Raw genomic sequence first — 14083 nt, 5'->3', positions numbered from 1 at the left:
CAGCGCACCCTGGTGGATGACAGATAAACGACTTTATTAAAAGTGAAATGTAAAACATTACTTAGGAAAGTGCAGTCAGTAACAACTGTAGAAAACACAACTGATTATCAACACTTATAACAAGCAGAATTTCAAAAAAAGCATCGAGTAAATGCTACTTTACAATGATTATGAGGGCTTGTAATTTTAAACAGTTTTACAATATTTACATAAATATCACAGAAACATCATGAACCAGTCAGGGCAACACACATTTGTTTGTACACATGCTCAATGACATAACAAAAGTTTCAATTAATCAATATTCGAGGCTAATTAGTTACATGCATAATAGTAAGAAATCATGGTCATCTAAAAAGCGTGAAAATGAAATAAAAAAAGAGCATTTAAGTGGCCAACAAGACCTTGCAAAGTGTTTTGTATTGAAATTTAATGGTCAAACACATTTGGGAACTACTCGTACCGGTAAACTAGTGCAGTACATACCGGAAATACATTGTTGGTTGCGGCAGTTTTCAGCAGTGTGAGTACTTAAATCCTTTCGTATGAGGTATCACCCACCGGCAATGGACCAATTCTTTCAGCGGCAATAAATACAGTAATTAGGCCACAAAATAAATATATTTGATTGGTTATGACCAAACAAGATTAAATAGCCTTAAATAAAGATTTGGAAACATGAATCAACAAAAAAATAGATGCTGTGAAAGACAGCACACTCACACCAGACTGGAAAATGTCGTGCACGAAGGTTATAACCACTTTTGCGAAAATTTAAAGATAATTCGCGCAATAATAATCAGCTAATGCATTAAAATGCGAAAAAAAGCCTTGCGATCGTTCGTGCAACTACCAACGCAAAAAAAATCCTAAAAAAATCCAAAAAACAAACATCCCAATCTGGCACTCACAAATGTCATAATGAATGAAGATCACATCATAAAAATTATGTGTTATAACGGACTCAAAATGTGTCAAGCAAACCTGAGTAGGTCGATGACTTCCTACATGATAACATTCCATTCTTTAGGACGCATATTGGTATTTCTATGAAAATAAGTTTTGGTTCTGGGAAATGCCCACCGTGTAGACCTCTGTCACAATAGAAATTTTACATCACAAAGCAAACGAGTGATGCATATATGTCAATTTTACGGTTGAATCAACGCACATGTATGTGCCGCTCTCATGGCGAATTTTAGGGTGTTTGGGGTAGTTTTAGTGGGGTTTTTGGGATATTTCAATCAGGTAGTTACTTGATGGTGGGTGCTGCTGAAAATTATGGTGAATATGGAGCACAAAATTCAGGCTGTATTTGTGGAAAAATGAATCGTTGAAGTGTCCAATCATTTGTGATTTTATGAAAGATCCATCTCATATCAACAAATTTTGATTAAAATTAGTCTCTGTAACAGGTTTAGCCACCTCCTGGGGGCACTTGCCCCATCCCCCCTTTCCTGGTCAGTCAATATTTTGACAAAAAAAGCAACAAAAAATGGAACTGGATTTTGCAGAAAAATGAATCGTTCAACTACCCACTCATTTGAATTTTTTGTAAATTCCAACTCTTTGCAATAGCATCAAATTTACTTGCTGAAAAAGTGTCAAAGCCCAGGGCTGGGTATACCCTCCTGTTGGTCATATGATCTTCCAGGAAGCCCAACAAATCCTTGCTCTGTACAGTCTCATCCAGGAGCAAAATTTTTTTTTAAACTTTGAAGAATTTTAGGTTCCTATGTAAGTCACAAGACCCATCAACGGTCATTGGGAAACAACCGGAACAGTCGCTAGATGCATTACAGCTGAGGGCCTTGAAAACAAGATTTCTCCAATTGAATACCCAACTAGGTCCTAAAATATCCCTGCTATTTTTTTTCTGAAAACCAAAATATGTCGGAAAACTCACTTTCTGCTCCAGACATATTTCACTTTATAAATTTAATCACAATTTTATTTACAATAAAATCTTTCAGTTCTTCATAAAAACACAAAATGAATATAGGGAAACCGTGTTTTGATTTAATTCGGACCACTGGAGTCTTCATCGGATGAGAGAACTGATGTCCTCCGATCATCCAAACCCTCAACTTTCGGCTGCAAAATTAACAAAACTTTTAATTTCATTAAATCAACAAAATGTTTTTACTTTAATTAAACAGAATACTTACCGGATTTTCCAGTGTCCCGATTTTCTTCCAAAGGACTCGAATAGATTCGAAACCGATTCTGCAATAAAGCAGACCCAACCTCTTATCCACTTTATGGAGAATCCGACAAATATTTTCAACACCGATTTCTCCAAAATTGTTGTGACCCAGTTCGAGATCTTCCAACTATTTAAAATATAAAGATTGGTCGGAAATCTTGGTTTCAAACTTAAAAAATTTTTTACTTAAAACCGCATTAAAATTAACTTCATGTTTTATTTTTTAACAAAAAGTGAAGTTTTATGAAAGTATTTCGGAAAACATTTATTCACAAACAAACCTTGTATTCCATCTTCAGAATCGCTTCACAAATAATGTTGAAGGTTTCCGAATTAAGTTCGCATTGCTCCAAACACAGCCCCAAACCGGGTTTTCGAATCCGAGGGAGGAAATCCGCGAGAGCGAAAACATCCGAAATCGTCAGTGGGATTACGCCTAAACTCAACAACCAAGGACAAGAGAGGGCGATTTTATCCCTGGATATTTCGTCAACTTCCTGTAAATCCACGAGGAAATCTGAAACAGGAACAAGTTTATTAAAACAAACATGGAGGATCCGACAAAAATATCCTTCCGTCAAAACTTTCAACTCAAACTAAAAACATTTTGTTCACTTTTAATTCTATAGCGACAGTGATAGTGTTACGTCATAAAATCAAGTGTGACGTAACAGTTATATTTTCAATCACGCATCAAACTGGAAATGAACACTAACCTTGTAACTTTGGTCCTTCTACAACCGGTAAAAATCCACTTACAGCGTCATATTTTTCTTCTTTTTGGAAGAATTCGGAAAGTTTTTTTAACAACTTTTCCCCACGTTCGACTAAAAAACAAACAAGACCAACATTTGCGATAAAAATAGTAGCGATAAAAATAGAGGTATTTCAATGTAAGAAATAATTACCCTTGTGCATTTTCCACTCATATAACTTGCAGTAAGCAGTTGAAGGTCACAATACAACACTTTGTGATTATTTATCCACTATTTACCACTAGTAACTTTGCAGTAGTAGTAATATTTGGCGCACAGACATTTGGTCTTCCGTTCTGCGTTCATTAAATTTAACCTCTAACCCCCTTCGAACAGATACTTTTGATCGTAGATGGTTTATATGTGAAAGCTTAATATGGTGCTGATATTTAGGAGAAATAAAATGTTTCCATTACACCAGTACTCATCATCAGTACATGGCGACGACCAACTAACTGACTGGAAGGTAATGCCTGACATAGGACAGACAAGTTTAACAAGTCAGGAAAACAATCCCGTAGATTAAGGGTAGCAACGTTCACATATAACTTTGTTATTTTCTCTAGTTACTTCATTGGACATAGTAATCAGAGCAAAATATTTTGTGAAAGAAAAGAGAAGGTTGTTATTGAAGTAAAGTAAATAATTAATTTTCTTTTTTGATTATGACCTTGTTCTTGTTTACAAACACTTTTAGACATAGATGTAGCGGAGCTAATTGAGATTTTCAGAAACTGGGAAGTAGAATTTAATGCATCATATATTCTTTGCGAAAGGGTGGTAACCTTAACTATGTGGGAAACAAACCTTTTCTTGAAAGTTTTGGTTGAATTTTTAAATCCATTGCAAGACGTCTTTTAGTTCCTCTTGATTGTTCTGTATAAGAACTGGAATAAGGTGGAAGGGCAAAACATATTTAAATATAACATATGTTCTAAACCAGACGATAAAACTAAGGTGTTTTTATCTGTTTTTACTCAATTTCTGCTAAATTGATTTTTTGAAACTGTCAACAAATTAATGTCTAGGAAAAGCAATATTAGGGGAGAATAAACCTTCTACCTTGGGTTGCCATAAGCTCATCTGTAGCAGCACTGGCGGTTCCTCCACCTGTGAAAAAAACATTATTTCTAATTCAAGCCATAGTTTATCCAGAGTCGCCACATATTTACCACTTACTTAACACAAATTAAACCACAGTTTGTGTTGATGTAAAACAACAATGGCACAAATATTGTATGATGTCTACATATGGGGTTAATATTAACTGAAGTTTGTGGCATGAACATAATGTACTTTGGCTGTAAATTACTGACACAGTGTATAACATGTACGTGTGTGTAGGCTAGGGTAGAATTTAAATACTCTACCTTGTCCTTGAGCTTTACCATCAATTTGAGATATTCTGGATGCCTTCAGTTCATCTGCAGCAGTGCTGGTGGTTTCATTAGCTTTTAAAAAAACATGTGTTACAATTAAGATTCGAAGTAATCTGTATTACGAAAACAAACAAACAATCGATATATTTTAAATTTTGAGAGAGATTAAACAATTTTTGGAAAAATTTATCTGTGATCCAAGCAATTAATGCATTGTATTTACTTGTACCTTAGACACCAAAGCCACTTTTTCATAGAAATCTAAGCAAGACATAAAACCACTGGTGAGGTGTGAACTGAATACACTAACCATGTTGTATTCTGTGCTATAACGAGATTTCTACCACCATAAAATGACAACGCAAAAGTATTTCCCTCTATAGTATGACAAGGTAGAATTGCAACACTGTGAAGAGCCATGCTTGTTCTTACTTCTCCAAACAAGTCTCCATTAAATTATTTGGTCTCCAATGCCTTTTTATTGTTTATTATAAATATCGTTTTTTATTTATTATGTTGTCAATATAGTTTGTGATTAGCAAAACCAATAGTTTGTTTTGGAAAACTGTTGATTTCGTTTTATGTTTGATTAGAGACAAAATGCTACATTTCGAAGCAAAATGACCCTGTAATAGTTAATGCAAAAAAATAATGCAATATTGCCAAGTGATATTCCGGCAATGTCAGAAATATAGTTGCATATAACAAAAAAAATAAAATATACTGCCAACTGTTTTCAAAACAAGCCACAAATAATTCCATCAACGCTCAAGTAAGTAAACAAAACCTTTGACCTTGTTTATGATCTTTTTTATGACCTTGTTGTTACCGTCGCGGAGAACCTAACGCTATGAGGCGCAATGAAGTAAAGAAATCACTTTGAGACATAGATGTAGCGGAGCTAATTGAGATTTTCAGAAACTGGGAAATAGAATTTAATGCATCATATATTCTTTGCGAAAGGGTGGTAACCTTAACTACATAGAAAACAAACCTTTTTTTCGACGTTTTGGTTGAATTTTTAAATCCATTGCAAGACGCCTTTTAGTTCCTCTTGATTGTTCTGTATAAGAACTGGAATAAGGTGGAAGGGCAAAACATATTTAAATATAACATATGTTCTAAACCAGACGATAAAACTAAGGTGTTTTTATCTGTTTTTACTCAATTTCTGCTAAATTGATTTTTTGAAACTGTCAACAAATTAATGTCTAGGAAAAGCAATATTAGGGGAGAATAAACCTTTTACCTTGGGTTGCCATAAACTCATCTGTAGCAGCACTGGCGGTTCCTCCACCTGTGAAAAAAACATTATTTCTAATTCAAGCCACAGTTTATCCAGAGTCGCCACATATTTACCACTTACTTAACACAAATTAAACCACAGTTTGTGTTGATGTAAAACAACAATGGCACAAATATTGTATGATGTCTACATATGGGGTTAATATTAACTGAAGTTTGTGGCATGAACATAATGTACTTTGGCTGTAAATTACTTTCACAGTGTATAACATGTGTGTTTAGGGCAGAATTTAAATACTCTACCCTGTCCTTGAGCTTTACCACCAATTTGAGATATTCTGGATGCCTCAAGTTCATCTACAGCAGTGCTGGTGGTTTCACTCGCTGTTAAAAAACATGTGTTACAATTAAGATTCGAAGTAATCTGTATTACGAAAACAAACAATCGATATATTTTAAATTTTGAGAGAGATTGAACAATTTTTGGAAAAATTTATCTGTGATCCAAGCAATTAATGCATTGTATTTACTTGTACCTTAGACACCAAAGCCACTTTTTCATAGAAATCTAAGCAAGACATAAAACCACTGGTGAGGTGTGAACTGAATATACTAACCATGTTGTATTCTGTGCTATAACGAGATTTCTACCACCATAAAATGACAACGCAAAAGTATTTCCCTCTATAGTATGACAAGGTAGAATTGCAACACTGTGAAGAGCCATGCTTGTTCTTACTTCTCCAAACAAGTCTCCATTAAATTATTTGGTCTCCAATGCCTTTTTATTGTTTATTATAAATATCGTTTTTTATTTATTATGTTGTCAATATAGTTTGTGATTAGCAAAACCAATAGTTTGTTTTGGAAAACTGTTGATTTCGTTTTATGTTTGATTAGAGACAAAATGCTACATTTCGAAGCAAAATGACCCTGTAATAGTTAATGCAAAAAAATAATGCAATATTGCCAAGTGATATTCCGGCAATGTCAGAAATATAGTTGCATATAACAAAAAAAATAAAATATACTGCCAACTGTTTTCAAAACAAGCCACAAATAATTCCATCAACGCCCAAGTAAGTAAACAAAGCCTTTGACCTTGTTTATGATCTTTTTTATGACCTTGTTGTTACCGTCGCGGAGAACCTAACGCTATGAGGCGCAATGAAGTAAACAAATCACTTTGAGACATAGATGTAGCGGAGCTAATTGAGATTTTCAGAAACTGGGAAATAGAATTTAATGCATCATATATTCTTTGCGAAAGGGTGGTAACCTTAACTATGTGGGAAACAAACCTTTTTTTCGACGTTTTGGTTGAATTTTTGAATCCATTGGAAGACGCCTTTTAGTTCCTCTTGATTGTTCTGTATAAGAACTGGAATAAGGTGGAAGGGCAAAACATATTTAAATATAACATATGTTCTAAACCAGACGATAAAACTAAGGTGTTTTTATCTGTTTTTACTCAATTTCTGCTAAATTGATTTTTTGAAACTGTCAACAAATTAATGTCTAGGAAAAGCAATATTAGGGGAGAATAAACCTTTTACCTTGGGTTGCCATAAGCTCATCTGTAGCAGCACTGGCGGTTCCTCCACCTGTGAAAAAAACATTATTTCTAATTCAAGCCACAGTTTATCCAGAGTCGCCACATATTTACCACTTACTTAACACAAATTAAACCACAGTTTGTGTTGATGTAAAACAACAATGGCACAAATATTGTATGATGTCTACATATGGGGTTAATATTAACTGAAGTTTGTGGCATGAACATAATGTACTTTGGCTGTAAATTACTGACACAGTGTATAACATGTACGTGTGTGTAGGCTAGGGTAGAATTTAAATACTCTACCTTGTCCTTGAGCTTTACCATCAATTTGAGATATTCTGGATGCCTTAAGTTCATCTGCAGCAGTGCTGGTGGTTTCACTAGCTGTTAAAAAACATGTGTTACAATTTAGACACAAAGTAATTTGTATGACAAAAAACAAACAAACAATCGATATATTTTAAATTTTGAGAGAGATTGAACAATTTTTGGAAAATTTTTTCTGTGATCCAAGCAATTAATGCATTGTATTTACTTGTACCTTAGACACCAAAGCCACTTTTTCATAGAAATCTAAGCAAGACATAAAACAACTGGTGAGGTGTGAACTGAATACACTAACCATGTTGTATTCTGTGCTATAACGAGATTTCTACCACCATAAAATGACAACGCAAAATTATTTCCCTCTATGGTATGACAAGGTAGAATTGCAACACTGTGAAGAGCCATGCTTGTTCTTACTTCTCCAAACAAGTCTCCATTAAATTATTTGGTCTCCAATGCCTTTTTATTGTTTATTATAAATATCGTTTTTTATTTATTATGTTGTCAATATATTTTGTGATTAGCAAAACCAATAGTTTGTTTTGGAAAACTGTTGATTTCGTTTTATGTTTGATTAGAGACAAAATGCTACATTTCGAAGCAAAATGACCCTGTAATAGTTAATGCAAAAAAATAATGCAATATTGCCAAGTGATATTCCGGCAATGTCAGAAATATAGTTGCATATAACAAAAAAAATAAAATATACTGCCAACTGTTTTCAAAACAAGCCACAAATAATTCCATCAACGCTCAAGTAAGTAAACAAAACCTTTGACCTTGTTTATGATCTTTTTTATGACCTTGTTGTTACCGTCGCGGAGAACCTAACGCTATGAGGCGCAATGAAGTAAACTGGGAGTTTATTTTTTCTAAAATTACCGACAAATCGTTTGATTCACCTTCTTTAGTCAACACGCGTCTTACTGATCAACGATCAGATTTAATCGGGGTGTATGAATACGGATCAGGATTAACTAATCTGATCCTTAATAGAGATTTACGAAAGTAGTATATAGGTGACAGAGGGGAGAATCTCAGAGACTTCCTTCCTGTCTCTGAGATTCTCTTTCCGATTGGGAGACAGGAAAGAGTACTCTTTCCGTTTCCTACGTATGTATGTTGAATGTTGAATTGTCTTACGGAGACACCCACAGGTACTCTCTGTTTTCCAGTCTTGCAAAAAACATGCGTGTAAAATTTCGTTGCAGATTTCATTTTGCCAAAACCGATCAGGTCATATCACATAAAAATGAATGTAACCGGTGAGCGATTTGCGATAACTGTGGCTGTCGTTGGCGCCTGCCAGTGCGACACCGGGTACCGACACTTATTGTCAAATTCCAACGAGGTAAAGCTCTCGAGTTGTCTAATGACCCCGGCACAGAGATGTTTTCCATTAACTTAGCGTGACTTCGACGTCGGACAACACACTTTCCCTATTCACTACATTTAAATGTTGTCATTGCATTTATCGCAGAACTCCAAAATCTCCGCCTGCTTTGCAAAACACGCTCGCGACCGGCAAACAAGACTACAGTAAGGCAATTTCGTGCAATGTCGTCCAACCCCGCATACTCGAGTGAAATACAACAGCCCCTTGAAGATCTCGGTTATTTTGATTTACTTCAGTCATTTCAAAAAACACAAGATAATCGCGCGATACGTTCGTGTATATCGCGATAGAGAACCGTGAATTTTGCAGTGATCTTAACACAATCGATTCAACGTACGCCGGGTCGAATGTCATTGATGAGATCTTGCGTGACTTCGGCATTCTCAACGCACCGGAGTGCGCCGATCCAGTGGCGCCGGGCGAACGGGGAGTTACAACGCGTACATTAGCGGTTAATGAGGATTAAGTGTATTTTCCCGACCAATAAAAGATCTCGTTTGTAAAACAGATTCTTGCGCAGGCGAACCCAACACACTAGCCAGCAAAATTTACCAGTGATCAACGATGAAAGTAGGTGCGTTTATAAAGTCAGCTCTGACGTGCAATTGAATGACATGGTTTCTCATTGGCAGATGTTTGCAAACAGGCGGCGGTTCGAACCGACAATTATATGTTTCCGGCGAACAACCGCCAGCAGACAGCTTACGCTGGTCCGCAATTCGCACTTAGCCCGAATTGGACTTGTGACGTCATTGATTTTCGAACGCTTGCAACTGTGCGGCATTAACGTATCACCACTACAGCGCTTTTATCCATTTATGATTTGCTATGACTTCGAGGCTGATAAAACGGAATGCATTCCTCTCAGCGTTGCCGTGTGCAGCGATTTACCTGGATTCAAGCAAGGGGAATGTTTCGTCACAACAGGTCAACCGCAAGAGCTGGTAGACCGCTTTATGGGTTACCTATAGGTTCAATACAGGACAAAGCGGCGCGGCTGATGCGTGATCGCTTTAATCGCTTCCCCCTAGTAGAAGCCAAAGTAAACCAGGCGCTCAGAACTGGTCACACATCCATACAAAACACTGCAAAGTGATTTTCTGTCGCACCTGCAAAACATCCCGTGATCGGGTACAATTCGGTCCGCTTCGAATCGAATTTTGTTTTCTATTTGAAAAATACCATATCCTGCGAAATCGTGCGAAACGCATCGTAAGCTATTTGACGAAGATATGACGTCACTGGGGCATATCTTGCAAGGCGACTGCTGCTGTGCGCGCGATCGTCACTGCCAACGCGAAGTAGGGAAATTAAAAATTGTATTTTGCGGTCAATCTGTAATGGCACTTTCTGGAAAAAACCGGTCGCCCACGTAAAGGGAATTGCGTATTTTCAAGTCGTTAATCGGAACGTGTTCACACGCCATGTGGAACGTATGGGGTTAAATTACTTCTACGTTAAACATGAGGTTCTCTCCGATGATGTTTCTACAAATCCTCTATTGCTCTGAGCGCGCGCGCGCCCACGTAAAGGGAATTGTGAAATTTCAAGTCGTTAATCGGAACGTATGGGGTTAAATTACTTCTACGCTAAACATGTCGTTCAAGAAAGTTGGTCAATTGGGTGCAAGACGGCCCAGCGGAGAAGAACACGGAACAGTCGTGGTCGCGAAAAGACATGTGGGTTTGTGAATAGCATATTGTTAACCCTTGAATTTTTGTGACAACTACCATGAATTTTTGTAAACGGTGATTATAGTGGTATAGGCTCCCTGCGTATAAGTGAAGGTTGCCTGACAAGTTGTGGGCTTGCGCACCAGTGTACCTTGGCCACAATATACCCCGTGAAACTGCCGAGCTCCTGTAGCTCAGTTGGTAGAGCGTTGGGCCTGGTTAGCCCAGGGTCGTGAATTCAAACCTCACGCTCGTTTCCGTGTGTTAGCCACAAAACGCTCCACAATTAAATCATTTCTATATAAGTCATGCAAATAAATGTCCACGATTTCAAGCTGTTTGTAGCCGCGCGCGCGTAGCAACGCGAAAAATACAAGCGAATGGGCGCCAGGTCGAAAAGACAGGTCGCTGTTAACAATATACAATGACGGCGGTTGGTGACGTATTGTCGCAAGTTCGTCTCGTGCGTAAACACCACGAAAGACGCGCGACGTAACGGGGTCACGTGCAAGCAAAGCACCAATTTGTAATTCGTAAATGCGTTCTCGAGGCAAAATCTGTAATCACGTTTCGATAGCGGTCTACCTCCACAATATTGTCGTATTCGCAAAAAGCAATTACATCCACCGGGGCTGCCAGAGCCATTTCAAATCGCTCATCCAAGCGCACCGAACCGGAACGCCTGAGGTCAAACGTTGCCAAGTCGCTGTGGTCAGGCGTCAGGTCCACACAGAAAAGGCAGTAGCCGCGCGGGTACGAGCATTATGTTATTCCGTTTGATTAATTCGTGTAATGAGTGTTTGTCCCAGTAAACAGCGATAAATAGCTTCTACTGTATCGAACGTTTTAAAAATCAGGTTGGAATGCTTTTACCGGATGTGTACGTCCGCCCACGTGTAACGATAAGTGATTAATGTTCGTATGCTTGAACTCGAATGGATTTCGTTCCCAAGCGCCGTTGTAAGCGGCGCCGTCCACGAAGCCCAAGACAACCCTGACAGAAACTGACCGGGTCACGAGTGTATCGCACACAGCCGTTTAACTTCGATCGTAAAGATCCACACAGAAAAGGTAGTAGCCGCGCGGGTTCGAGCGTTTGATTGATTCATGTAATGAGTATTTGTTCCTGTGAATACCGATAAATAGCTTCTACTGTATCGGCCGTTTTGAAAATCCGGTTAAAACGCTTTTGCCGGTTGTATACGTCCGCCCACGTGTAATGATAAGTGATTAATGTTCATATGCTTGAACTCGAATGGATTTGTGGACTTGTGATGTACATTACCTTCTTCTCGATGATTGTCATCTATGTTCGCCGTTGATGTTTCTTGATGACCAAGGTCTTCAGAAGCAGAGTTTCTTGATGACAAGTCATCAGAAGCTGTGAATTAAAATTTAATACATTTTATTTCCATGTAGTGGTTTGATAACTTTGTATATGAGGAAACAAATCTTTTCCTGCATTTGGTTGTATTTTAAACCTAAAGACCTTTGAGTTCCACTTTGTTGCAGAATAAAGAAAATATAAGGAATAATATACACCAACAAAAGTTTCGTGAGAAATTTTCTAATTGCCTAATATGGCAAAATTGTAGAACTCATCACCATTTTCATGCAAGTCATTTGCATGATGATGTTCAGAAGTTGTTGCCACACTAGATGTGCCTGGTGAAGTGGATCCCTCAGTTATTGGAGTCCTTTCAGAAGCTGCAAAACAATGTGTGCACCAGAAGCATTACATACTACTCATAAAAAAATTCAACAAATACTTAGATCCAAATATTACGAAATTGAATGGGTCCTTTAGTACCGATGATAACAAGAAATATGTGCACATTATTTGCCATCATCAATATCATAGGAAAAGGAATACATTATAAACAAGTATACAAATAACTGACGTATTTCCTGAATCCTTGAAGTTGATGCATGGCTTGTTTCGCTGTTGGTTGTATCAGATTCCAAATTGTATTCAGCACGGTCACTTCCAGAACCTTTGTTTGATGGCACAGGAATCAAAAAGACATAATGGTTAGCAAATGAGAAAGATTGGGCTTAACGTGCTGTACATACCAGATTTGTTACCGAGCAAAATACCGCAAACAAAACGACGTGTTGGGCCCCAGCGGGATTCTTTCACCAACTCATCGATGAATTGGTCGAATTCATCATCCGGCATGAGCACAGAAATGTAATAGGCAGCGTAATACTCCTGGAGCATTTGGTGCATATAATAGAAGATCGCATTTTCCCCGTCAAAAACCTTGCGACTTGAAAGCCAGGAGAATTTGGCCATTTTTATTACTACATCCTGCACGTTTATATCTTCCAAACCAACATCTAGGAGGTCAGCTTGTGTGAACATGACCGTTTTACGTTTCATTCCGTTGTATGCCATTTTGCCAAGAGGATTTCTTAATTTTTCTATCTTTACCCCCTTGGCATGTTGAGTGTTACCAAGTTGTTCTAGGACAGCATCAAATATGTCTGTAAGTGTGTGAATGTGGTTTGTGGGCCCAAATAAACCAGCATAAACTACAAACTGCAAAAGCAATGGATTATGGCAAAAGTTAAGCACTTGTGGGGATTTAGTTTCAAACGATTTCCACAGTTTTTTGGCCCCTTCTGCAGCATAGAAATCAAACAACTTTCTCATGTCGTCAGCAGAAAGATCGTAGACATAAATGGTTTGTTGCGGTCGAAGTTTTAGAGGAATTGAGAGCAGGGAATGGGGACGGGATGTAAAAATCAATGCAGATTTTCCAAGTAACTTTTTGCCACAGAGATTTGCAATTAGCTGTTGAACTTTTAATCCTGTATCGTATGTTGCATTAACTGACTTCATGTCTGCTACTGACCATGTGGCCTGATCCAAACCATCACATACTATTGCGCATTTGGCCTGGTTCTTTCTTATCCATTGAAAAGTAGCATCAAGGACAGATTGTTCCACATCAGGGAACTGTCTGTCAAGCAAGAGCTGCTGAAGAGTTAGTTTGTCATCACCATAGTTTATATCCTTGAAACTAAGATTAAGCACCAAGTGTGAGTTTCTTAAATGTTTGGATATTCTTTTTGACAACGTTGTTTTTCCACAACCAGCAGGACCATAGAATGAGATGAAATTTCCTTTACCCTTGCTTGTTTTGAAGTTTGAAATAAGATCTTTTATTTTGACCTCTTTGCCACCAATTAGGTTTACATTCCTTTCTACAGATAAAGGTTTGTATTCTTCTGCCTTTTTAGCATCAAGTCCTTCATAAATGTCTCTTTCCATTAGGATTGGATCTACCTCAGGAATTTTTGCTTTGCTAAACTTATGACTAAATGGAATCACTTCTGGATCGAGATTTCCCAACTGATGTTGTTTAAATTCATCAACTGCCTGTTGGAGTTTTTCATCTGAAAAATCACGAAGCGACTTCAACACCAACCTAAGTATGGGCGGCAAACTAATTACTGTAAGATGTCCTGGTTTGATTTCGCAGGGGAGTGGTCGAGTTATTATTGTGGTGAAAGATTTATGAATCTCTATCCGTGG

General features: G+C 37.6%; 1 protein-coding gene across 1 annotated transcript in view; it reads right to left on the bottom strand.

Moving 5' to 3' along the window:
• Positions 1–2019: 2019 nt before the first annotated feature.
• LOC145909739 (uncharacterized) overlaps positions 2020–14083 on the bottom strand; it is a 136678-nt gene continuing 124614 nt past the window's right edge. Inside the window, exons 27-43 of the mRNA XM_082997091.1 lie at positions 12616–13900; positions 12444–12536; positions 12118–12249; positions 11828–11923; positions 7450–7530; positions 7142–7189; positions 6887–6955; positions 5889–5969; positions 5590–5637; positions 5335–5403; positions 4332–4412; positions 4017–4071; positions 3769–3848; positions 2923–3033; positions 2488–2723; positions 2169–2333; positions 2020–2094 (exon numbers count right to left, since the gene is read on the bottom strand). Coding sequence (XP_082853217.1) covers positions 2020–2094; positions 2169–2333; positions 2488–2723; positions 2923–3033; positions 3769–3848; positions 4017–4071; positions 4332–4412; positions 5335–5403; positions 5590–5637; positions 5889–5969; positions 6887–6955; positions 7142–7189; positions 7450–7530; positions 11828–11923; positions 12118–12249; positions 12444–12536; positions 12616–13900 — 2805 coding nt within the window. The remainder of the gene's footprint in view (positions 2095–2168; positions 2334–2487; positions 2724–2922; positions 3034–3768; positions 3849–4016; positions 4072–4331; positions 4413–5334; positions 5404–5589; positions 5638–5888; positions 5970–6886; positions 6956–7141; positions 7190–7449; positions 7531–11827; positions 11924–12117; positions 12250–12443; positions 12537–12615; positions 13901–14083) is intronic.

This window comes from Ascidia mentula, chromosome 7, assembly GCF_947561715.1.
Source record: "Ascidia mentula chromosome 7, kaAscMent1.1, whole genome shotgun sequence".
Taxonomy (NCBI): domain Eukaryota; kingdom Metazoa; phylum Chordata; class Ascidiacea; order Phlebobranchia; family Ascidiidae; genus Ascidia; species Ascidia mentula.
This window is presented reverse-complemented; position numbering and strand designations above follow the sequence as displayed.